At 53.1% G+C, this 22,758-nt stretch overlaps 1 protein-coding gene across 1 annotated transcript; it reads right to left on the bottom strand.

The window, feature by feature from the left end:
• Positions 1-1,400: 1,400 nt before the first annotated feature.
• NPPC (natriuretic peptide C) lies at positions 1,401-22,474 on the bottom strand. Its single transcript, XM_069617549.1, has 3 exons — positions 22,105-22,474; positions 12,730-13,021; positions 1,401-1,885 (listed from the first exon to the last, which is right to left on the bottom strand). The coding sequence occupies exons 1-2, from the start codon at positions 22,198-22,200 to the stop codon at positions 12,752-12,754; spliced, it is 366 nt and encodes a 121-aa protein (XP_069473650.1). The 5' UTR covers positions 22,201-22,474; the 3' UTR covers positions 1,401-1,885; positions 12,730-12,751.
• Between the last annotated feature and the right edge of the window lie 284 nt (positions 22,475-22,758).

Raw genomic sequence — 22,758 nt, 5'->3', positions numbered from 1 at the left:
GTTTGGCAGTAAGGCAACAACAGCGCCGGTATCGCTACTGGCACCGTTGCTACGGTACCGCCATACTAGGGCTGACCTGGTGGCCGTACCGGCACCCGTGAGCAAAACATGATGGTAGCACCGGTACCATTATAAACGGTACCGGAGATACCACCCTCCCCATTCCCATTGAACCCTGTGGGGCTCAAATGGGAATGGGGATGTACCGGGCCCGGCAGCTGCGAAAGGGCAATTAACGGGTCTGGCTGGTCTGGAAAAGCCTGGTAATTGCCCATTCGCGGGTGCCGGACCCAGATGTGAGTTTGGAGGTAACGCCAGGCTTTTTGCAGGCGTTAAAAACCAACCCGCAAAGGGACCAGGGAGCTAATTACGGTACCGCAATTTGCAGCACCGTAATTAGCACCTTCCCCATTCCCATAGAGCCCTATGTGGCAAAAATGGGAATGGGGAAGGGCAATGGGGAAAGGGGAATTACCGCCCCACCAACCTTGGAATAGGGCGGTAATTCCCCTTTCCACCAAGACGGTGCCGGTATTTTACCGGCATGGACCAAGGCGCTAATAGCACCTTGGTCCACCGCCATCCGTGTAATGAGGCCCACAGTCTCAGTAGTGGTAATTGGTCTTAAAACAGACTGGACAGGGCTGGTAGTTAGGGTGAGAAGACGTCCCAGTTTTGCCGGGACTGTCCTGGCATTTTCACCTTGGTCCCGGCAACCTGAGAGTTCTTTTAGTTTTAAAACTCAGCTCCGGTATTTGAGGCTCGGGTGGCTACCGTCCCGGTTTTTGTCAACAGCCGATATACAAATACAGAAATTGTGCCCAGCAGCGCTCTCTCTGCTTATTTTTTATGCCCCATTTGCTCCCCCTTCCTCCCTGGCCTCTCTCCCCCAATGAGAGTGCTGTGCCTGCAACACCCCTCTATACTGTGCGTCAGAACAGTCCACTGACATAGAAGCAGGACTACAGTTTTAGTAGTCCTATTTTTGTTTTAATCCATCTTTTGTGTTTATGTCTGCTTAAACTGTATTCCTATTTGTATGTCTATCGCCCATCTCGTTTTTGGGAGGATGGGGGAGGTGGGGGGTTCTGGTCACCCTACTGGTAGTGCTCCACTGGCAGAGGTGTCTCTGTTTCCCTTCCGCTGTTTCACCCATCACCCCCACTTTGTTTTTAATTGCCTTCATCTGCCCCAAACCCCACATTCACCATCCATCTGTTACTGCTTTTCCCGCCTCTTCGCCTCCTCCTACCTGCACGCCCCATCACCCAACCCTCCCCTTGATGGGACATGCATGCCTCTTATTTTGGAGGCCGCTTAGTACCCATCATATTACGCCACTGTGCCCTGCTGACCCCAACCACCATCGACCCAAATAAAAGAAGACAATACAAAGTGCGGATGGAATGACTTTTTTTTAAAACATTTTAAAACTATTTAGGACAAAAATGTTACAATGTTTGACCCCGTTCATTTTAGATACATAAATAAAATTTTTATAAATATCTCTTTATAAACAATATAAATAGCTTTACAACATAAATACAGAACGCACAACATGATTTTACAACAGCACTGTTATACAGCTGGCTTCGTCAGTCTCTGACACACTCACTGTCCCCCGGCATCGTGTGTGTTTGTGTGAATAGAACTTGTCCTCGTTGTCGTCGTCGTTAGCAAACAGATGAAGTACTATCAGATCAGCAGGCGATGCGACTCCTCGTACCGGCAACAGAAACACAAATTAAAACGAGAAAAACAAGATGGCCGCCGTCGTTTCCGCTTGGCATTTTCTTGGATGGTGATGGGGCGCGAGGCTTGGATGTCTTGTGGGGAAGGCGATGACTCAAGGTTGTCTTAAGAAAACCGTTGTCAGTTGATAGAGCTGAAAACAAAAAAGAGGAGGAGCTTAGATAACACATCCCGGACATTCACATTACATGTTCCATTCCTACTATTTGGCTTGCAACAGTGCCGCATTCCTAAGCCAATGGTCAAAATAAAGGGTGACTAGAATTCACATCCAAACCTAATCGTGAAATCATTTAAAAAAATACAAAAATGTACCTATTCTAAGACATAAAACTTTTGCTGAGTGGCTTAGTTCCTAATATGCATAGAAGAGCCTGGCCTGTGCAATTGTATTGTATTGATTGAACCGAAAGGTGAGTACTTCTCTGAGAACCTTGTAAGCAGCAATACCCTGCCCTTGCGTGGGGTGTCCCCTTTGCAGGGGTGCTCCCCAATGGTGGATGGTGACCCTGGACAGGGGCGGGCTATGGGCCACCTGTTGAAGTAAAGTTAGGCCAGAGGGAGAGCTGAGGGCCGTTATCTATTCAGCCATCCCACCCTCAGCCTAGGGCCATTAACACTTTTAGTGCTTTTGTTCCAGGGTGGTAATGATATGATATCATAGGTTATTTATAACGCGCTTAATACCCAGAGGCTACTAAGGCAGACCAGGGGATCGAACATTGCTTAATTATTTATTTCACCTAGGTGCCATTGGGGGGCGGGGTGGGGGGTGAATGCCACTGACAGTGTTGGGATCCCCTTCCCTGGATAGGAGGTGCTTTTTACGAGCTTTCTTCCAAGCCTGCAGTGCTTGTGTGTTTTAATATTGGGGGCAAGGCTTTCCAGTAGTATGGAGCAAGAGGACTGAAGGAGCATAAGCGGGGCCGGAACGGGAAGTGATGCTTTGGGCGGGGCTTGAGGATGAGAGCAGGGGTAGACAGTCCACAGAGTGAGCCAGGATTGAGGGTCGATGGAGCCGAGCATGGGTGGGTGAACATGCAAGAAGCAGGGCCAGTTTTGCGGGGAGCGCCATCTTGTGTGGAGACGGTGGGCAGAAGTGGGAGAAGAACGAGGGAGACCATAAAGCGTGTGGGTTGCGAAATTGAGAATCTTTTTAAGAGGCGCAAAAGAGTCGCAAGGCAGGCCTAGGAGCAGGCTACAGTAGGAGTAAAAGGGGCTCAAAACTGCATTGCGCACGCAATCCCATGCGGACGCTTGTGGCATGGGTGCTACAGGAGAGGTGGCAGCTCGTGCCCGCTCTTCTGTAATGCTTGTTTGGGCTGCTCCTGTGCGCCTTCGAGCCATGCTTTTACGTGTTGGCCTCTGTGCTCATCCCAGCCCCGTGCTAATGTGCCTTCAGGCCCTGGCCACACACCTTCCCCTCCACCCCCTGCTCCCTTCTGAATGAACGTGGCCCCCATGTGCCTGAATCCCTCGCTTCGAAGTGGGAGGCGAAAGGGTCAGCTTTACCTTCTCTATGTGGAGGGATGGAGAGCAAAGCACGGTGATCGCAAACTCATCACGTAGTCACGATTGTAAAGCGCCCCATTGCTCCCAGAAACTAGGCCTGTGCTCAATAAATACCCTAATAATCATTCTAATTGGTTATTTATAGCGCTTAATACCCAGAGGTTTCTAAGCACGGACCCGGGGGTCGAACCTGTGTCGCTTTGCTTCCAAGGAACGTTGCCCCTGAGCTATCCACCAGTTAGTGGTACCGCCTCTTTTTTACGCCTAATTAATTGAATGCCTTTATTATGGAAACATTTTTTAGCCGAATTTACATATATCAATTACTATTTTTTTAATGGATGGATAGCAGTTTTTATTTGTTTAATGTTACTTTTTCCAAGAACAGGAGTTTTTCTGTTTTTCTATTTTTGTCAGAGGCAGGTGGCCTCCTCTTCTATCACCCCCTTGCACTGTCCTCTTGTCCACTTTTCCACCTATATATGTCCTTAAAAAAATCCTGAAATGTATTTAGGCCTTGAAAACCAGACACTTTCCCCCCCTGCCTTTTCGTGCCTTGAAACACTTGTATATGGGCAGGCTACAAATAAAATATCATATCATAACCTACAGACCGAAGCCGCCATTACTCCGCAGTTTTCTGTTTGGCAGAGTTTATACTTCTTGCCCTCTCTGGTTTGGGACAGGCTATTTTTTAATCATTTGTATCAGGGGGTCTGCAACCTGTGGTTCTCCAGACTTTTTGGACTTCTGCTCCCATGACCCCTCGCCATTCACTATGATGCTTAGATACGATGGGGGCTGTAGTTCAAACATCTAGAGACGCAAAGGTCACAGAGCCCCAATTTATAGGACCAATTGAACTAATTGTATGTATTGCAATGTTTTTATAATCAATCGGGATGTTTTAATATATGAAAAAGCTACATTTGTATTTTGTGCATTGACTGATTTAGGTAAAAAAAAACATGCAGGTCTTTCGATGCAATACCAAACACTGCAGCTGTTTTTTTTATATATACATGTAATACTTTTGTATATGAAATGATGGTGTATTCATATGAAAGCATTCTGCAGTGATTAAGATACCCTTTAATTGCACCACCCCAAGCAACCCACATGCCATCCACCTATGTGTTTCCTTTTAGGTTTCCACTGGCAATGTTCTTTAAGCATTATGGGCCTGATGATTTACAAATGCGTTTTACAATGGGTAAATCCCATTGAAAAACACTTTGTAAATCAGGCCCAATTTTTTACAGCTGGATATTCCTCGTGTTAGCCAATAACAGGCGGCCCGATCAGTGTGTTCCTGGTCCATTATGGGGCAAGCACCGATTTCTTTACGCGGGGACAATGAATTCTCTATGGGTAATTATCGGCTATAGCTAATGGTCGTAGTGGGTGAGAGCGGTTTGGATCAGTGCTCCTCTACTTTTGTTATTACGTTTTATTGTTCCTATAATTTTATTTTTTGAATAAAAGTGTAGGAAGAAGTTGAAACTTGCACTTGCAGTGCACTGCAGCAAACGTTCCCTTAAACAGCAGTCGCATGTTTTTGGGGGTTTGGATTGTGCATGGGAGGGGGTGCCTTGTAGGCCAGTAGGGAACATAGTTCCACTACTTCTTTTTGTACACTTTGACCACTGGCTATAGCCAGTCAGATAGCACAGCGAGCTGAGCGCTCGTTCCGACGCAGGTTTGAATCCCAGCAGAGCCAACTCAGTCTTTCATCGTTCTGAGGACAATAAATTGAGTACCACACTGTAGAATAATGATATCAACTTTTATTTCAGCTCTTAGGTACCTGTGGGTTTGTAGCGCTACAGGGCTTGCAAAATCTACTAGGCCACTAGCACTGGCTCGTAGTTTTTATGCAGGTCGAGCACCATTTGCACGATACTTGACTTTGCTGGCGAGTATGGAGATGTTGGAAACTTATTTTTCATTTACTGCAAACACACTTTGCAGTTAAAGGCAAATACAAGTTTCACTGTGCATGCTTGAAAGCATTGCACCAGGTAGTGTGCTTATGGCGACATGCACCATTTTACAAAAAGCAGTGGTAGATATTTTTCCATCAGTCAACTTGGGGTGAGTGCATTTCTCTTAGGTCGAGTATGTAAACTAAGCAACCCGCCCTGCAAGTCTAGTGGGATTTTTAAGAATTTACAAAGGCTGTCGCTGTATAGGGAGAAATAAGGGAAAAATGAGATTATAGAGTCCACCGAGGGGTTCTGAGTGAGAGCTGAATGACTGGAGCGAAGCTCGAACTGGGATGCCGCTTCACACACCCCGTAGTTAAATGCTACCCTTCTGTAATTTTATGTTGTGTGTGCCCCCCTGCGTCTTTCTACACCCCTTGCGCTCTCCTTTTAGGTTAGACAAGGCATGGCCACTGGTCCTGTGATGGGAGTGCTTATAATTGCACATACAGAACGGGGGGAGGGTGCAGGGAGTAGAGGGGGCATGTTGGTGGAAAATGTCACTGATGTAGGGTGACATGCTGTTCAAGTAAGCCGGAGATGGCAATGTGAGTGAACTTGGCAGAGGATACTCGAGCTGGGGTCCCACCTCTTCTCCACAACCTGACGACAGTGCTGAGCTAGAATCCTGTAAACCCCCCCCCCCCCCCAGCACTTGTTTGCTTTTCTGGCTGTAGGTTCATCCTGCCATATACCCAGGTGAGTCAAAGCCCCATTTCCTGGAAGTCTAGCCTGGCCCCCAAGCTGTGGGACTGCGTGTCATGAAGAGGACACCGGGGTCTGGGCACCCTTAAAAGCCCAGGAATGTGCAGAGTACTAAGTTCACACTGTTTATACAGCGGACAGGGACTTGTGCAAGCAGCCTTTCTTGGAAGAAGCAGGTTATGGCGGAAAGAAATCGTAAAAAAATATCTCCACAAAGATACATTCAAGGGACTCTTTGCCAACTCGATAATAGCCACTATTAAAGTCAAGCTTAATAAAAAGGGCGTCGTATTAGCAGCTCCCGAGAACCATGCCAGGACGGAACTTGGCTGCTCTCGAGAACCCGGGATCTTCTGGGAATTCTATTTAGAATGGAATGAGGAGACAGCAGCGGGCCATAACAGAGAACAATGGACCGGCCCACCTCTGTCACAGCTGGGAAGTACCGAGTACTGGGCGAATGATTCTGAGGGCGCAAGGGGTGTAAACAAAGGCCAAAAGTCACTTAATGCTAACTCAGAAAAGGACCGATCTATAGGACAACCCAGGCTTAGAGTCAGGCACAGACCATGCTTGTTGATCAGGGCTTCGGAAGGGCCAGGAGGGCTGGGGGTAGAGTCCTTTGTATGCCAGGTATACCTGCGTGTGCCAGTGAAGCCCAACTGGCAAAGTCTGGTTTACTCTGAGGACTGGTGTATGTCTCTGGGAAGTGGTGGGTTCAGTGTGAAGAGTGCTGTGTGTGTGGGGCGGCTCTAAGGGAATTTCTGGTGGGGTGGGACATTCGTGTGGGATTCTGGTGCGAAACTGCTCCGTTTAAAAAAAGAGATGTGTGGATCTAGGCCCTGATTAGTCCATAAAGAAGGCTAATGTGTGTTTCCAGGTGCTGATTGGTCCGATTTTAAGAATGCCGTGTGACTGGTCCAGGGATTAAAAAAAACGATTGGTCCGATGTGCAGTTGGTAGTAGGGCGTGGTTGGTCTACTGTAAAAAATAGTTATGTGAAAGCGGTACATATGAAGCTCATCGGTGTGCTATTTTTTTTTTTTTAATTAGGGTGTGATTGGTCCAATGGGAAGAGGGATGTGTGACTAGGGTGTGATGTGGATGTCTGACTCTAGGGTGTGATTCGTCAAACGTGAACGGTGATGCTTGGCTTCTTGGATGTTTGGGGGATATATGGGATGATTATTCCAAATATACCCCTTAAGCTCTTGATATGAGACCGGAAATAGCCCAGTGGGTCAATGCACCTACTTCATACATTGTTGTGAGTAGCTGCAGGCCCCAGTCTTAGGCCATAGCTGGAGTGAGTCAGAATCCCATCCTTCGTACGTCGAAAAGAGATGTACTCCTGTGCAGTACCCTTGCTATTTCCAGCGCTCTTAACACGAGTGCTATCATTTTAAGTTATGGCTTCTTACGTGCTGAGTCAGAGTTGGGGCAGCCGCTCTTCAAGGCCTGCCTGGAGGGAGGTGGGCGGGGTGGGGTGGGGCCGATCCCCTCTTCCTGTAGCGCGCTGGGGTCTCCTCCTGGCAGGGGTCCTTCCCGTAATCATATCAGGGCATCTGTTCTCGGTTACCAGGCACAAGGCACAGGGCTGGTGGCAGACGAGGCCTGTTCCCACTTAGCGACATCCCGACATCTCTGTGTCTCCAAAACGGCAGCCAGGAGCATTTTCATTTTCCTCTATATTAATTGTGTTTGTCCTTAGAGGGCGGGGGAGGCGTGGCGACAGAGTACGGCCTTGGGTGCGCGTGAGGTCCCTGGTAGAAGGGGGCTTGCGAGGTACGCCCTAAAAAAAAGCTTATTAGTAGGCTTACTGGAATGTTGAGGAGGGTTGTCCAGAATGCGGTCCATAACTATCATAAACGCCCCACACCCCCACAAGCTGGAGCTATGTGGGTTGAGCCCAGCAGCTGCATCCGTGTGTGATCTGTGTGATCAGGTCGCAGGTTCGAATCCCAGCAAGGGCAACTTAACCTTTCATCCTTCCGAGGATAACATTTGAGTACCAACTTCGGTTGGGTGATGTAAATATATACTATTAACGGTGCTCACGAGGCAGCGCTATATAAATAATAATTCACAACCAGCCAAGGGCCGTTAGCCTCACTTATTGCCCAGCTCCGTCAATCATAGCGCTGGAATGCTATTCAGCTCGTGCTGTGCACGCGGCCCCCTGTGCTTCATCGAGATGCAAGCGGGCCGCATGGCGAGTGCACGCGCTCAATACCAGCAGCAGGGGGCAGCATTGCAACGTGAAGCTCGGTGCGGGGCCTGCAGCCCGGGCAGTCGCGATGTAAACAGACCGCGTAGGAGCCTAAAAGCTCCTCCGGGGTCGGTGGTGACGAGTGAGGTAGTTCCACGGGTTGAGGTGCCTGTCGCAGACATCCACAATCACGCGGCAGGTTGCGGGGCTAGACCTTTTCAAAGCTGTCTTGGGCTTTCACCGATTTATAATTGACAGCGTGAGTGCCGTTTAGTTCGAGCATATGGGGGCGCCGCAGCCAGGATTTTGCAGTGGGAGTCTTTCAGTCCCTAGTTCTGGGTACCCCGATTAATTAGGGAGAAAAACACGTCGATATTCCCATTGAGTGGGGTATTTTTAGGCAAGTAAAAATACATTTGAACTTCAAAAGTATAGGTGCTTGCAGCCGTGTGTGCCCTGTAGTTACCATAAATATATTGTTTTCAGATAACACAAAAGGTGCTGGGCGCTGGTGATGCCTCTGGTGTGACCGCATCAACACACAGTGCAGGCAGCAACACGTGCAAGACACATGCTGCTGTGCTACTCTGCCTGCTGCTGTGCTATCCTGCCTGCTGCTGTGTTACTCTGCCTGCTGTTGTGCTACTCTGCCAGCTGCTGTGCTACTCTGCCTGTTGTGGTGTTATTCTGCCTACCAATGTGTTAATCGGCCCGCTCTTGTGTTACTCTGCCTGCTGATGTGTTACCCGGCCTGCTGAGGTGCTACCCTGCCTGCCGCTGTGCTACTCTGCCTGTCGATGATTCAGCGCACTGCTGTGCTACTCTACCTGCTGCTGTGTTACTCTGCCTGCTGTTGTGCTACTCTGCAAGCTGCTGTGCTACTCTGCCGGGTGGGGTGTTATTCTGCCTACCAATGTGTTACTCGGCCCGCTCTTGTGTTACTCTGCCTGCTGATGTGTTACCCGGCCTGCTGATGTGCTACCCTGCCTGCCACTGTGCTACTCTGCCTGTCGATGTGTTATTCAGCCTGCTGATGTTTTACTCGGCCTGCTGCTGTGCTATCCTGCGTGCTGCTTTGTCACTCGGCCTGCTGGTGTGTTACTCTGCCTGCTGCTGTGCTACTCTGCCTGCTGCTGTGTTACTCTGCCTGCTGCTGTGTTACTCGGCCTCTGCCAGATGCAGTGTTACTCTGCCCGCTGATTTCTTACTCGGTCTGCTGCTGTGTTACTCTGCCTGCTGCTGTGTTACTCGGTCCGATGCTGTGTTACTCTGCCTGCTGTTGTGCTACTCTGACTGCTACTGTGCTACTATGCCTGCTGCTGTGTAACTCTGCCTGCTGCTGTGCTATCCTGCCTGCTGCTGTGTTACTCTGCTTGCTGATGTGTTACTCGGCCTGCCACTGTGCTACTCTGCCTAACGATGTGTTACTCGGCATGCTGCTGTGCTACTCTTCCTGCTGCTGTGCTACTCTACCTGCTGCTGTGTTACTTGGCCTGCCACTGTGTTACTCTGCCAGATGCAGTGTTACTCTGTCCTTCGATATGTTACTCGGCCTGCTGCTGTGTTTCTCGGCCTGCTGTTGTCCTACTGTGCCTGCTACTGTGCTACTATGCATGCTGCTGTGTTACTCTGCCTGATGTGGTGTTACTCTGCCTGCCGATATGTTACTCGGCCCGCTGCTGTGCTACTCTGCCTGCTGCTTTGGTCAGGAATATTTATCTAATTTGATGAGTGAAACACTCGGGCATTTTGCTTATCTGGAGGGCTCAGCATACTAAATACTGACGCTCCAAAACACAAGTCATTGTAGGATGCGTATGCTATCATTTGTTAATAATAAAATAGCCCATTATATTATCTCATATCTGCCCTTGCTCTTCCGGGTGGTTTTTTCCAGGTGGACAGTCGGCACAGGGTGGACTCGGAAGAAGTCGGTAGCATAGCTCGCTGGGTTTAGCGCCTGCCACTGATACGCGTGTTCAGTATGCAGCAGGGTACTGGTTCGACTCGCTGCCGGCTCAGCCTTTTATTTTCCCAGGGTGGAGTAGGTACATTGGGTAGCAATGCGTATGGTTACTGCGATTGGAAGCTCGAGGCATCCGACGTGAAATGTCTCTTCTTGAGGAGTGGTTGAAACGCCTGCGCCTTTGACTGCCAAGGAAGCGGGCGTTTAGAAAGGTCGGAGCAGGTTTGACAAATGGCAAGGGGTCTCGTGCAACGGGGGGTGGGACGGGAGGAGAGTTTGAGACAATTAGACACAGAGTTTATGTCCAATGTGTTTTACGGTCCCAGGTACGTTTTTTTCTGGGTCGAGTCAGACTCTTATTATTTCAAGGACGAGGCGGATGTCTGCAACATCTATCAAAGGGGAAGAGAAAATGCGGAGTTCCAGTATCTAGGGTCCAAACCTTTGGTGCCCTCCAGACCATTCACAGGGATGGGGGGAGCGCTTTAGAGGTGGAGGAATCAAGGCCGGGTTACAGAGCTGGCATCACCTCGCAGCCTCCTCTAATACGGTGGGGATTGGTACGGGAGGCTGGCACCGTACCAGGCTGGGAACCCAAGAGGGCTGTAACACAGGGGGCAGTGCGAGATGGCGGGTGTTGAGGAAATATAAATGTACGGAAAGCCCAAGGGGACAGTTTGTTCCCTGCACAGGCGCAGATATCCAAGGTGCCATCGCTATACCCTTCAAAGGTGTTTGATGGGGGAGGGTGGGGGGTGTATTACTGAAACATAGTAACGAATCGGGGTCTTGGCGTTAGGAAAAGGTGGCAGTGCCAGTGCTTAAGGAAGACTGCCTTTGTAAATTGCCGGCGAGAGAGAGAATGCAGCCGGGGGCTTCTCCTCCGAGTGGGGGAGGGGCTGCCAAGGACTGCAGACTTGTCTTCCTGCCACTCACCTCACACCAGAGGATTATAATACAGTTGTTCATGTATGCGTGACTGAGTCGGTCATCAGTGGTGTTACAACTAGAAACCTATGAAGAGACTAATTCACCCCAAAAATTATAATGGCATTGTGCTTGTATGATGACAATACATGCGCCTTTATTTACTGTCTGTACTCCAAACAGTGTGTTGCACTTTGTGTATTTAATATTAGGTGTTGTTATTGGCCACCCCTCTCGCCTGTGATGTTATGTGTGAGAGAGTGCCGTGCGGACACGGGGAACAAGTCAGTCCTGTGTGAACCGTCTGTTTACCAGGATAAAGCACGGGCATTGCAGGAGCATGAACCCAGCACCCACACGGGGCCACGGGAGCCGTCCAGTCATGTGCACGGGAGGCAGGCTAGGAGCCGCCCAGTAACGCCCCCCAAAGGCTGCACCACCCATGCAGGCACACCCACCCTCACGGACTACAAGTAAGTCAATCGAAGGATACAACACACACCCACCTTCATGATGCACACGCTATTCCATCTGAGGCTACACACCCACCCACCCCCAGGATGCACACGCTATTCCATCTGAGGCTACACACCCACCCACCCCCATGCACACGAGCTTCCATCTGAGGCTACACACCCACCCTCATGATGCACAAGAGCTTCCATCTAAGGCTACACACCCACCTTCATGATGCACGCGCTATTCCATCTGAGGCTACACACCCACCCACCCCCAGGATGCACAAGAGCTTCCATCTGCGGCCACACACCCACCCTCATGATGCACAAGAGCTTCCATCTGAGGCTACACACCCACCCACCCCCAGGATGCACAAGAGCTTCCATCTGCGGCCACACACCCACCCTCAGGATGCACAAGAGCTTCCATCTAAGGCTACACACACACCCTCATGATGCACACGCTATTCCATCTGAGGCTACACACCCACCCACCCCCAGGATGCACAAGAGCTTCCATCTGCGGCCACACACCCACCCTCATGATGCACAAGAGCTTCCATCTGAGGCTGCACACCCACCCACCCCCAGGATGCACACGCTATTCCATCTGAGGCTACACACCCACCCACCCCCAGGATGCACAAGAGCTTCCATCTGAGGCTACACACAAACCCCCATGAGGTACAAGGGAATTCTATCTGAGGGTACAGCACCCACCCTCATGATGTAAAAGTGACTCCATCTGAGGCTACACACCCACCCTCATGATGCACAAGAGCTTCCATCTGAGGCCACACACCATCCCTCTTGAGGTACAAGGGAATTCTATCTGAGGGTACAGCACCCACCCTCATGATGTAAAAGTGACTCCATCTCAGGCTACACACCCACCCTCGTGATGCACAAGAGCTTCCCCCGAGGCCACGCACCCACCCTCATGGTGCAGCCACCCTCATGATGCACACGAGATTCCATGTGAGGCCACACCCCCACCCTCATGATGCAACCACCCTCATGATACAACCGAGATTCCATGTGAGGCCACACCCCCACCCTCATAACGTGGCTTCTGGACACACGCTGCAGGGCGCGCTGAGCTATAATACACGAGCGAATAACTGTAGAGCAGTGGAGGTGGCAGGGGACGGGGTCTGGGCCCCTGGATCCCCGGGGCCCCAGGCGCAGGGCGCGCTGCGCAGCAGAGGGGCTTACCCACACTAGGGGTGCCAGAGTCCTAGCAGCCCAGGCCACTCATGGCCCCTATCCGGTCCAGCTTGAGGCCGAAGCAGCCCTTGGAGAGTCCTTTCTTGTGGATACCCTTGTACTTGCGGGGGTTCGGGTAGTCGTTGAGGAGCCGCGTCCAGGCGGCTCGGGAGCGGGTGTCCAGGCGCAGGTCTCGCAGCAGCCGTGACCCGGACTTGCCATTTTTGGGGCTCCGATCCGCCCCACTCTCATCGGAGGCCAGGAACTCGGACAGTTCGTCTCCCAGGAGCGTCCGCAGGGACTGGGGTGCAGAGAGAGGAGAGAAAAAGAGAGGGGGCGTGAATACACTGAGTGGCCTAAGGGGGGAGGGAGGGAGAAAAGAGAGGGAGAGAGAGAAAAGAGAGGGAGAGGGAGGGAGAGAGAGAGAGAGAGGAGGGAGAGAGGGAGGGCGAGAGAGAGGGGAATTAATGCTCTGAGGTCTAAAGTAAGAGAGGGAAGGTGAGGGGGACAGAGGGGGAGAGAGAGGGAGGCGAGAATGCACTGAGAGGCCTAAAGGGAGAGAGAGGGGACTGCGGGGAAAAGAGAGGGAGGTGAAAGAGGGCGAGGGGATGAGGGAGAGTTTGGAGAGAGAGTGCGCGCGAGAGAAAGATGGGAGGGGAGGGAGAGAGAGAACCGAGAGAGAAAAGAGAGAGGGGAGCAGGGAGAGAGGGGTTGAGAAAGAGAGTCAGAGGGCGGGGATGAATGCACTGAGATGCCTAAAGTGAGAGAGAAAGAGGGATGGGGAGGGAGTGAGAAAGAGGAGACAGGGGAGAAGGAGAGAGAGAGGAGATAGAGAGCGAGAGAGAGGAGAGAAAGAGAGGGGAGGAGTGAGGGGAGAGTGAAGGGGAGGAAGAGAGGGAGGGAAAGAGAGAGAGAGAGAAAAGGCGAGGGGGGGAAGAGAGGCAGAGAGAGAGAGCGAGAGACAGAGACACAGAGAACGAGAAAGAGAGAGCGCGCATTTCAGATCAGAGGTTCAGGGACACACAGATCAAGAGAGACAGGCAGGGGCACACAGGCTGGAGGCAGAAAGGGGCACCACACGACCAGCTGAGGCAGACATGCGCACACGCACCATACGAGTCCAGTACCCAGAGACAGCTCAACATACAGACCAACGGATGCCAGTTCAGGAGTCCACTTTAAAGGGCCATTCAACAGCCGGCGGCAAGTTACGGAAAGGGGCCCCTGGCCAAAACTTGTGGAGAGGTGGGAACCGAGACAGATTTGACTTCAAAACAGTGATCAGATCCCAGCACTCTCCTTTGCAGACCACTGTAATCTGGTGCTAGAATACAATGGAAGTGAAGCAGGCCTACCACTCCCAGAATGCATCAGGTTGATAATGGAATGCTACAATACAATGGAAGTGAACCAGGCCTACCACTCCCATAATGCATCAGGTTGATAATGGAATGCTACAATGCAACGGAAGGGAACCAGGCCTACCACTCCCAGAATGCATCAGGTTGATAATGGAATGCTACAATGCAACGGAAGTGAACCAGGCCTACCACTCCGAGAATGCATCAGGTTGATGAAGGAAAGCCCGTTCTGTCTCAAGTGGCCTGGAGGCTAATGGTCACTGCGAGAGAAATCGGTTTGACTGGACTTTTTATGCAGCTGTTTTGAATAAACTGTAGCCCCCCCCCTTTTTTTTCAAACGCACAAAGTGAGCCATTTGGGAGCTTCTGCAAAACTCTACCTGAACGCGGTTATTGATCAAAGCGCAGCGACAGGGGGTCTAATTGACTTAAATAAATGGTACTCATTTTATCCATCACTTGACGATGAAATGTGGACTACAGTAGGGCCTTTTCGCCTTCGGCCACCCACTCAGAGGCTAGGCACTGTGCGCTGCAGCAAGGGCATTCACCCACTGAACCTTTGGCTAGTGGCTCTACCTCGGTCTCGTGCTGACTCTTTCAGCAGGTGGCCAATCAGCAGACAGGGCAGGGCATAGCAGGATATTTTGTTGCCAACGCCGAGGACGTCGTAGAGCGGATGGCACCTGAATGAAGATACAGAGGCGCGTGGGAGCCAGGTTTCAGCTGACTGCACCCTTCACAGAGGAGAAATATACATTTGCATATCAGTCTGGTCCCACCCACAAGGGCAGTCCTACTCCGAAATGCCAGGCAAGCCTCATCTGAACAAGCGTACCACCAGCAACCCCAGACACGTGTTTCGGCCTTGTTGGGCCTCTATCAGTGGATAAAGAGTCTGTTTTTAGTTTGGGCTACAAGTGACAGCTTTAAGCTGAAACTAATGCATTATAGTACAGATAGGGAGGAGAGCAAATGAGGTGGGACACAGAGCTTGTTGGTCTGTTTGGTTATTTGCCCACCCCTTGACTGCCCCTGACCATGCTAAACCCGATGGCCATTCCCACCCATTCCTGCCCCAGCCCACACAAAACACCTCCTCGTGGGAATTCTTTGAGCTCGCTTCAATCAAGCCTTGCCATCAAACTTTGCACTGGAAACACCTGCCAGGGTATTTTTTTTTCAAAGCCGTCTTCTGAGAGTTAAAGACTTAATTGGGGGCTGTAAACCCGCTACTGGTGTAATAAAAATGTCTTACCCAGGTCTGTCTTCAGCCACTCGATTTATAAGCTCTAGTGTCCTTCACTGAAGTCCTGTTGAAAACAAGCATTGGCAAAGCCAACAATTTTCACTTGTCTATACATTTTAGGCATTTGCCAGGCACTGCTATTAGATGCCCAGGTACCCCTGCCGTTTTGCATCTGCCACCATCAATGAACAGTTACACCTGTGCCTGGCAAGTACCTTTCACGCGCATAGCCAAAAGCCCAAACCGTGGCATTGCCAATGCTTATTAAGCATATGAAGTGTAAATCCCCCCCGCCCCCCCACCCTCCGCCGGCGATACCCCCTTCCCGCAGCCCTACATTTCCTGTGGTTCGGGCCCCCACACTAGGCGCTTGGACCCCTGGGCACCGACGTAATGGGCCTTATTCAAACGACGCTGAGTGCTGCCCCGGCCCTGGCGCGGTGCTACAGAACACCTTACGGTGGGAGGTGAGGCAGCTGGGAAAGGTAGGGGGCCCAGAAAGCAGAGATGGGGGCCCCTGTAGACTTCAGGGCGCATAGCGGTGTGACCTGAAACAAGCCGCCAGCTCTAGGAGGCGGGAAAGCGGAAAGGACACCCCCATACCACACCAATCCCGAGGGGATAATGCGAGAACAGCAATTGTTGAAACCTTGCAACATTTATTATTGGAGTGCACAGCCCCGGAACTTTCGAGTTTAAGAAATATTCACTTTGCCAAATATGTTGTGTATTTTGCTCAAATAGACCCAAGTAACAGATGGGTCGCTCTGGCTGCAACTGAATGTATGGGCATAAGGATTGCCACCATCAATTTTTTAAAATCCCTAAACATGGACTGACTGATATACATAATTGTGAAATATTGACTTGGAAGATGGTTGTAATTGTAATTGTAAATGGTTGTTTATTGATCTATTGCTCTTATTTATGTAAGAATGGATTTATGTAATATGTATAAAACTGAAAAAGTTGCTGTAATGCAACTATATTCAATAATAAAAAAAAAAAAAAAAAAAATGCGAGAACAGCACAGCAGCACCCCACCTCTGCCTGGAGGAACAGCACTCATGGTGTGTCATGATGAACAGCACAGCAGCACCCCACCTCTGCCTGGAGGAACAACGCGATGCCGCGCTCACGGCAGCAGGCCGGGTCTTCAGCGCTGAACAGCTGAGCCCTGGGCTCTATACAGCACTCATGGTGTGTCATGATGAACAGCACAGCAGCACCTGGGGTCTGCCTGGAGGAGGAGAGGGAAGCCGCGCTCACGGCAGCAGGCCGGGTCTTCAGCGCTGAACAGCTGAGCCCTGGGCTCTATACAGCACTCATGGTGTGTCATGATGAACAGCACAGCAGCACCCCACCTCTGCCTGGAGGAACAGCGCGATGCCGCGCTCACGGCAGCAGGCCGGGTCTTCAGCGCTGAACAGCTGAGCCCTGGGCTCTATACAGCACTCATGGTGTGTCATGATGAACAGCACAGCAGCACCCCACCTCTGCCTGGAGGAACAGCGCGATGCCGCGCTCACGGCAGCAGGCCGGGTCTTCAGCGCTGAACAGCTGAGCCCTGGGCTCTATACAGCACTCATGGTGTGTCATGATGAACAGCACAGCAGCACCTGGGGTCTGCCTGGAGGAGGAGAGGGAAGCCGCGCTCACGGCAGCAGGCCGGGTCTTCAGCGCTGAACAGCTGAGCCCTGGGCTCTATACAGCACTCATGGTGTGTCATGATGAACAGCACAGCAGCACCCCACCTCTGCCTGGAGGAACAGCGCGATGCCGCGCTCACGGCAGCAGGCCGGGTCTTCAGCGCTGAACAGCTGAGCCCTGGGCTCCATACAGCACTCATGGTGTGTCATGATGAACAGCACAGCAGCACCCCACCTCTGCCTGGAGGAACAGCGCGATGCCGCGCTCACTGCAGCAGGCCGGGTCTTCAGCGCTGAACAGCTGAGCCCTGGGCTCTATACAGCACTCATGGTGTGTCATGATGAACAGCACAGCAGCACCCCACCTCTGCCTGGAGGAGGTGAGGGAAGCCGCGCTCACTGCAGCAGGCTGGGTCTTCAGCGCTGAACAGCTGAGCACTGGGCTCTATACAGCACTCATGGTGTGTCATGATGAACAGCGCACCAGCACCCCACCTCTGCCTGGAGGAACAGCGCGATGCCGCGCTCACAGCACAGCAGCACCTGGAGTCTGTCTGGAGGAGGAGAGGGAAGCCGCGCTCACTGCAGCAGGCCGGATCTTCAGCGCTGAACAGCTGAGCCGTGGGCTGTATACAGCACCCCAGGTGTGCCATGTTCAACAGCAGCCCCCGGAGTCTGCTTGGACGAACACCGGGGAACCGAGCTCACTGCGGCAGGCTGGGTCCTCGGTGCTGGACAGGCTCTATACAGCACCATGTGTCTAGTTTGCTTTGCAGATGAGCGCTCCATAGCACGCCGGGAATCCCGTGCTGAACAGCACAGCATATTGGGTCTGTCAGAGTGCACAGCACCACGCCGAACCCACTGGAGATCCGGATCCTGCGCGTGTAGCACGGGTGTGAACTGAGAAGGCCCGGAACCGAAGCTGGAGACGCTGCTACAGCACTAAAGTCTGGATCCTTTGTGCCAGCCATTTGCAATGCCGCCAGAAATGAGCACCTCTCCCAGTGCTGCACGCGCTGTAGCAGGTGCACGTGCCGCCGTTCTGTATGCACCATATGGACTACCACTGCACCAGTGCTGTGTGCACTGCACCAATGGTGCTCCAACGCTGCATGTCCCCTGGGGGTGCCATCTCACGCCCACTCTTGCGCAAGCTGCACTAACTTCAGTTCTACGTGTTTAGTGGTAACTGCACCTGCTGCAGTGCTGTGTGTACCGTGGGCGCTGCACGCGTTGCAGTGCCGGGTGTACATGGAGCTGTACCTGCTCCAGTGTTTGGTGCAGAGGGGGTGATGCACCTGCTCCAGTGCATAGAGTAGAGAGAGTGCTGCACCTGCTCCAGTGCTTAGCTTAGAGTTAGTGCTGCACCTGCCCCAGTGCTTAGCTTAGAGTGAGTGCTGAACCTGCTCCAGTGCTTGGTGTAGAGTGAGTGCTGCACCTGCTCCAGTGCTTGGCGTAGAGGGAGTGCTGCCCCTGCTCCAGTGCGTGGTGTAGAGGGAGTGCTGTACCTGCTCCAATGCTTAGAGTCGAGTGAGTGCTGCACCTGCTCCAGTGCTTAGCTTAGAGTGAGTGCTGCACCTGCTCCAGTGCTTGGTGTACAGTGAGTGCTGCACCTGATCCAGTGCTTGGTGTAGAGGGAATGCTGCACCTACTCCAGTGCTTGGTGTAGAGTGAGTGCTGCACCTGCTCCAGTGCTTGGTGTAGAGTGAGTGCTGCACCTGCTCCAGTGCTTGGTTTAGAGGGAGTGCTGCATCTGCTCCAGTGCTTGGTGTAGAGTGAGTTCTGCACCTGCTCCAGTGATTGGCGTAGAGGGAGTGCTGTACCTGTTCCAATGCTTAGAGTAGACTGAGTGCTGCACCTGCACCAGTGTTTGGTGTACAGTTAGTGCTGCACCTGCTCCAGTGCTTGGTGTAGCGGGAGTGCTGCACCTGCTCCAGTGCTTAGAGTGAGGGCTGCACCTGCTCCAGTGCTTGATGTAGAGGGAGTGCTGCACCTGCTCCAGTGCTTGGTGTAGAGTGAGTGCTGCACCTGCTCCAGTGCTTGGTGTAGAGGGAGTGCTGCACCTGCTCCAGTGCTTGGTGTAGAGTGAGTGCTGCACCTGCTCCAGTGCTTGGTGTAGAGGGAGTGCTGCACCTGCTCCAGTGATGTGTGTAGTGCAGGGACCCGCGCGCTCCCGCCTCCTCACGAGGTCCAGTGCCGGTTAAACCCCCTGCCCCCTCGCCCCCCCACCCCCGGACCTCCTGCTGAGTTTCCTGCGCTGAGCTCTCTCTTATGCGCTACAGTAAATATGCCCACTCCGAACCTTCGGTCACAGCGCCCCGACCCGTGAGCTCCCCTGACAGATTACACCCCATAATTACCTGGCATAATTGGCCCTCATACAATCCTGCTAGTTCCTCATTCTGTGCTCCTCGGGCATGTCCGTCGCCGGAGTTTCAGCGGTAGAGCTCCGTTACGTAAACTGAGGTGTTGGAGCTCCCCCGTCTGACCTCCTGTGTCAGAGCTCCCAGGGCAGAGCTCCCCCGTATGAGCTCCTGCGTCAGACCTCCCGGGGCAGAACTCCCCCGTCTGAGCTCCTGCGCCAGACTTCACGGGACAGAGTTCCCCCATCTGAGCCCTGCACCAGACCTCCCGGGGCAGAGCTCCCCATCAGAGCTCTTCCATCTGAGCTCCTGTGCCAGACCTCCCAGGGCAGAGCTCCCCCGTCTAAGCTCCTGTGCCAGACCTCCCGGGGCAGAGCTCCCCCATCTGAGCTCCTGTGTCAGACCCCCAGGGCAGAGCTCCCCCGTCTGAGCTCCTGCGCCAGACCTCCCGGAGCAGAGCTCCCCCATCGGAGCTCCTCCACCGGAGCTCCTGTGCCAGACCTCCCAGGGCAAGGCTCCCCCGTGTGAGCTCCTGTGCCAGAGCTCCCCCGTCTGAGCTCCTGTGCCAGAGCTCCCCGTCTGAGCTCCTGTGTCAGACCCCCCAGGGCAGAGCTCCCCCGTCTGAGCTCCTGCGCCAGTCCTCCTGGGGCAGAGCTCCCCCGTCTGAGCTCCTGTGCCGGACCTCCCAGAGGAGAGCTCCCCTGCCTGACGCCTGTGCCAGAACCCCTCACCCGAGCTCCACTGGAAGAGCTGGCCCTGTGGGGTTGAGGGTTACACCTGTCGGTTCTCTTCCTGCCGCCCCGCGCAGCTCCTGCAGCCTGATGCCGGATTTCCCCGGGTAGCGCCCTCACTTTCCAAGCCCCTCATGCCCAGTTACCGCCCTCTCCCACGCCCCCCACCCAACTTACCCCCCCCCCCTGCTCCCACCGCAGACCTCCACCTGCGACCCTTCTGCTGACTGCCAGTCCTCTCATATGGGACAGAGGAGACCCGGGGCAGGGGAGGCCAGGGACAGGGGAGACCCGGGGCAGAGGAGACCCGGGACAGGAAAGACCAGGGGCACGGGAGACCAGGGACAGGGGAGACCCGGGGCAGAGGAGGACCAGGGACAGGGGAGACCCGGGGCAGAGGAGACCCAGGGCAGGGGAGACCCGGGGCAGGAAAGACCAGGGACAGGGGAGACCCGGGACAGGGGAGACCCGGGGCAGAGGAGACCCGGGGCAGGGGAGACCCGGGGCAGAGGAGAACCGGGGCAGGGGAGACCCGGGACAGGGGAGACCCGGGGCAGAGGAGACCCAGGGCAGGGGAGACCCGGGGCAGGAAAGACCAGGGACAGGGGAGACCCGGGACAGGGGAGACCCGGGGCAGAGGAGACCCAGGGCAGGGGAGACCCGGGGCAGAGGAGACTCGGGACAGAGGAGACCCGGGGTAGAGGAGACTCTCCAGCCGATGCACGTAGCTCGAATCCGACATCCAAACCCCCGCCCCACCCCCCACACACACGCGAGCCCTGCAGAAACCTCCTGGACACACATGTGCTGGGAATTCTCTGGCTATCGCGGGTTGCTGCAGTTCAATCACAACCCTTAAACACGCATCATACCTCCTGGCAGGAGGGGGGTGTGTATGAACCCTGCTGCCCTCCCCCCAACAATCGGAGGAACATCCCCCAAAAAGCCCAACTCGTATATACGTGTGGGGGAGAGGGGCTGTTGTATACCTGTACCTCCCTCAATACATGGTCAGAGCTGGAGGGGCTGGGGTAGCGGCGCCTTACCACTCCCCAAAACCCGAGATCGGAACACCCCTACCAGCTCACACGTCCTACACAAGTGCGAGCCATTCCCAAATTACGCGACTAGAAGCACCTTCAAGGCACTCCTCACATATTCCCGAGAGCGGGTCGGGACCCTCAGAAATCGGAAATGTGCCGACATATGAACCCTGGGCAGCTTCCGAGTGTTATCCCCTGCCCCCACCCAAATGCCACCAATACCCCGCATACGACTCTACGGGGCTTTGTCTCCCTGCAATCCCAGCGGCAGTGAGCTGCCAGAAAATGCCCCTTCTTGTAATAAACATGTGATGGGGGTACGGGGAGTCAGTTCTCCCCATTATCTAGCGGAAGCTCAGAAAATAACCTGTTGCGGTTATAAGCACGCGACTGGCGCCTTCGATCATCCAGCGCTTGGAAACCAGAGTGAGGTGTAAAGCGCTTTATGCAACTGTTTAGTCTACACACCCAACACACGTGTGCGCGGCAAACGAAGTTGTTTTGAAACAATATGAAAGTGTTCAGTTTGCTTAAAGGATGTATACATTCGTATAGACGGGGAAGGGTGGGCCGGCCGTTAGCCCAGACCAGAGTGGAAGATGAGGGAACGAGCGCAGGAGCAGACAATCTGGTTTGCCCAAAATCGCATTTTGGCTCACATTGCGGGGCTTGAATTAAAACCTGGCTCTGCTCGTTCCAAAAGTCACATTTATCCACGCCTCTACATAAAACAGTCATGCACACATGTTCAAGTTCACATACAGCCCTCCATACGGGGTGTTTCTAAATGCAATCAATATTAGCAGTATAGGATCCATGAGCGACATTCCCCTGCCCAAGATCACACGGTTTAATGCAGAGTAGCGTGGGCGCCGGGATTGGCTCGGTTCTCTTACTCCCACATGCAGCCCGGTAACACGAGAACAATTGCAAACAGCGGAGCACACCAGGCACCCAGCGCGCGCGCGTGCGCGCGCGGGCTTACCTTCTGCTGAGGCTGTGGCACAGGCTTCCCCTCGGAGGCTAAACATAGCAGCACCGCCAGCAAGAGTCCCCAAGCGACAAAGTGCGATGCGTGCATCCTCGCCTGCAGCCGCCCGGCACCGCCGAGAGCAGCAGACAGGCAGCCAAAAACAATACAGCAAGGATACAAAAAAAAAAATCGCACCGGAATGAACTGTACAAAGTATAAATAAATAAAAAAAAACACAAGTGCAGCAGTCGCGGCGGCGGCGGCGGCAGAAATCAAAGTTCAGGCACCGTGTGCCCTGCGTTTCTTGCACAAGCTGCTTCCTTCCTCACTCCTCCTCTGTTCCTCTCGCCCTGCTGGATCCAGAGCTGTGCTGACGGTACGCTCCCCTGCCATTCATTTTATAAGCCAACCCCGGTGATGTCACCGCAAACAATCCCTTCCTCCCACCCCTGCCCCCTCTTCACCCCCACTCCTGAAGCTGAAAAGAAGGCACTCCCTCCCCACTGGAAACATTGCAGATAAGAAAACAGGTGGGGGTTAATAGTTTAGAAAATGGTGTTTGTTACCCTGGGCATGTAATACACACATACACATGTCATTTTGCCCCGACCCCCAGCTCTGAACAGTTTTCGGCTCTGTCAGGGGGGGGGGGTGTTGGCTTTGTGG

This window comes from Ambystoma mexicanum, chromosome 10 (genome assembly GCF_040938575.1).
Source record: "Ambystoma mexicanum isolate Mex_15411 chromosome 10, UKY_AmexF1_1, whole genome shotgun sequence".
Taxonomy (NCBI): Eukaryota; Metazoa; Chordata; class Amphibia; order Caudata; family Ambystomatidae; genus Ambystoma; species Ambystoma mexicanum.
The sequence above is the reverse complement of the archived record's forward strand: the minus strand, read 5'-3'. Positions and strand labels throughout refer to the sequence as shown.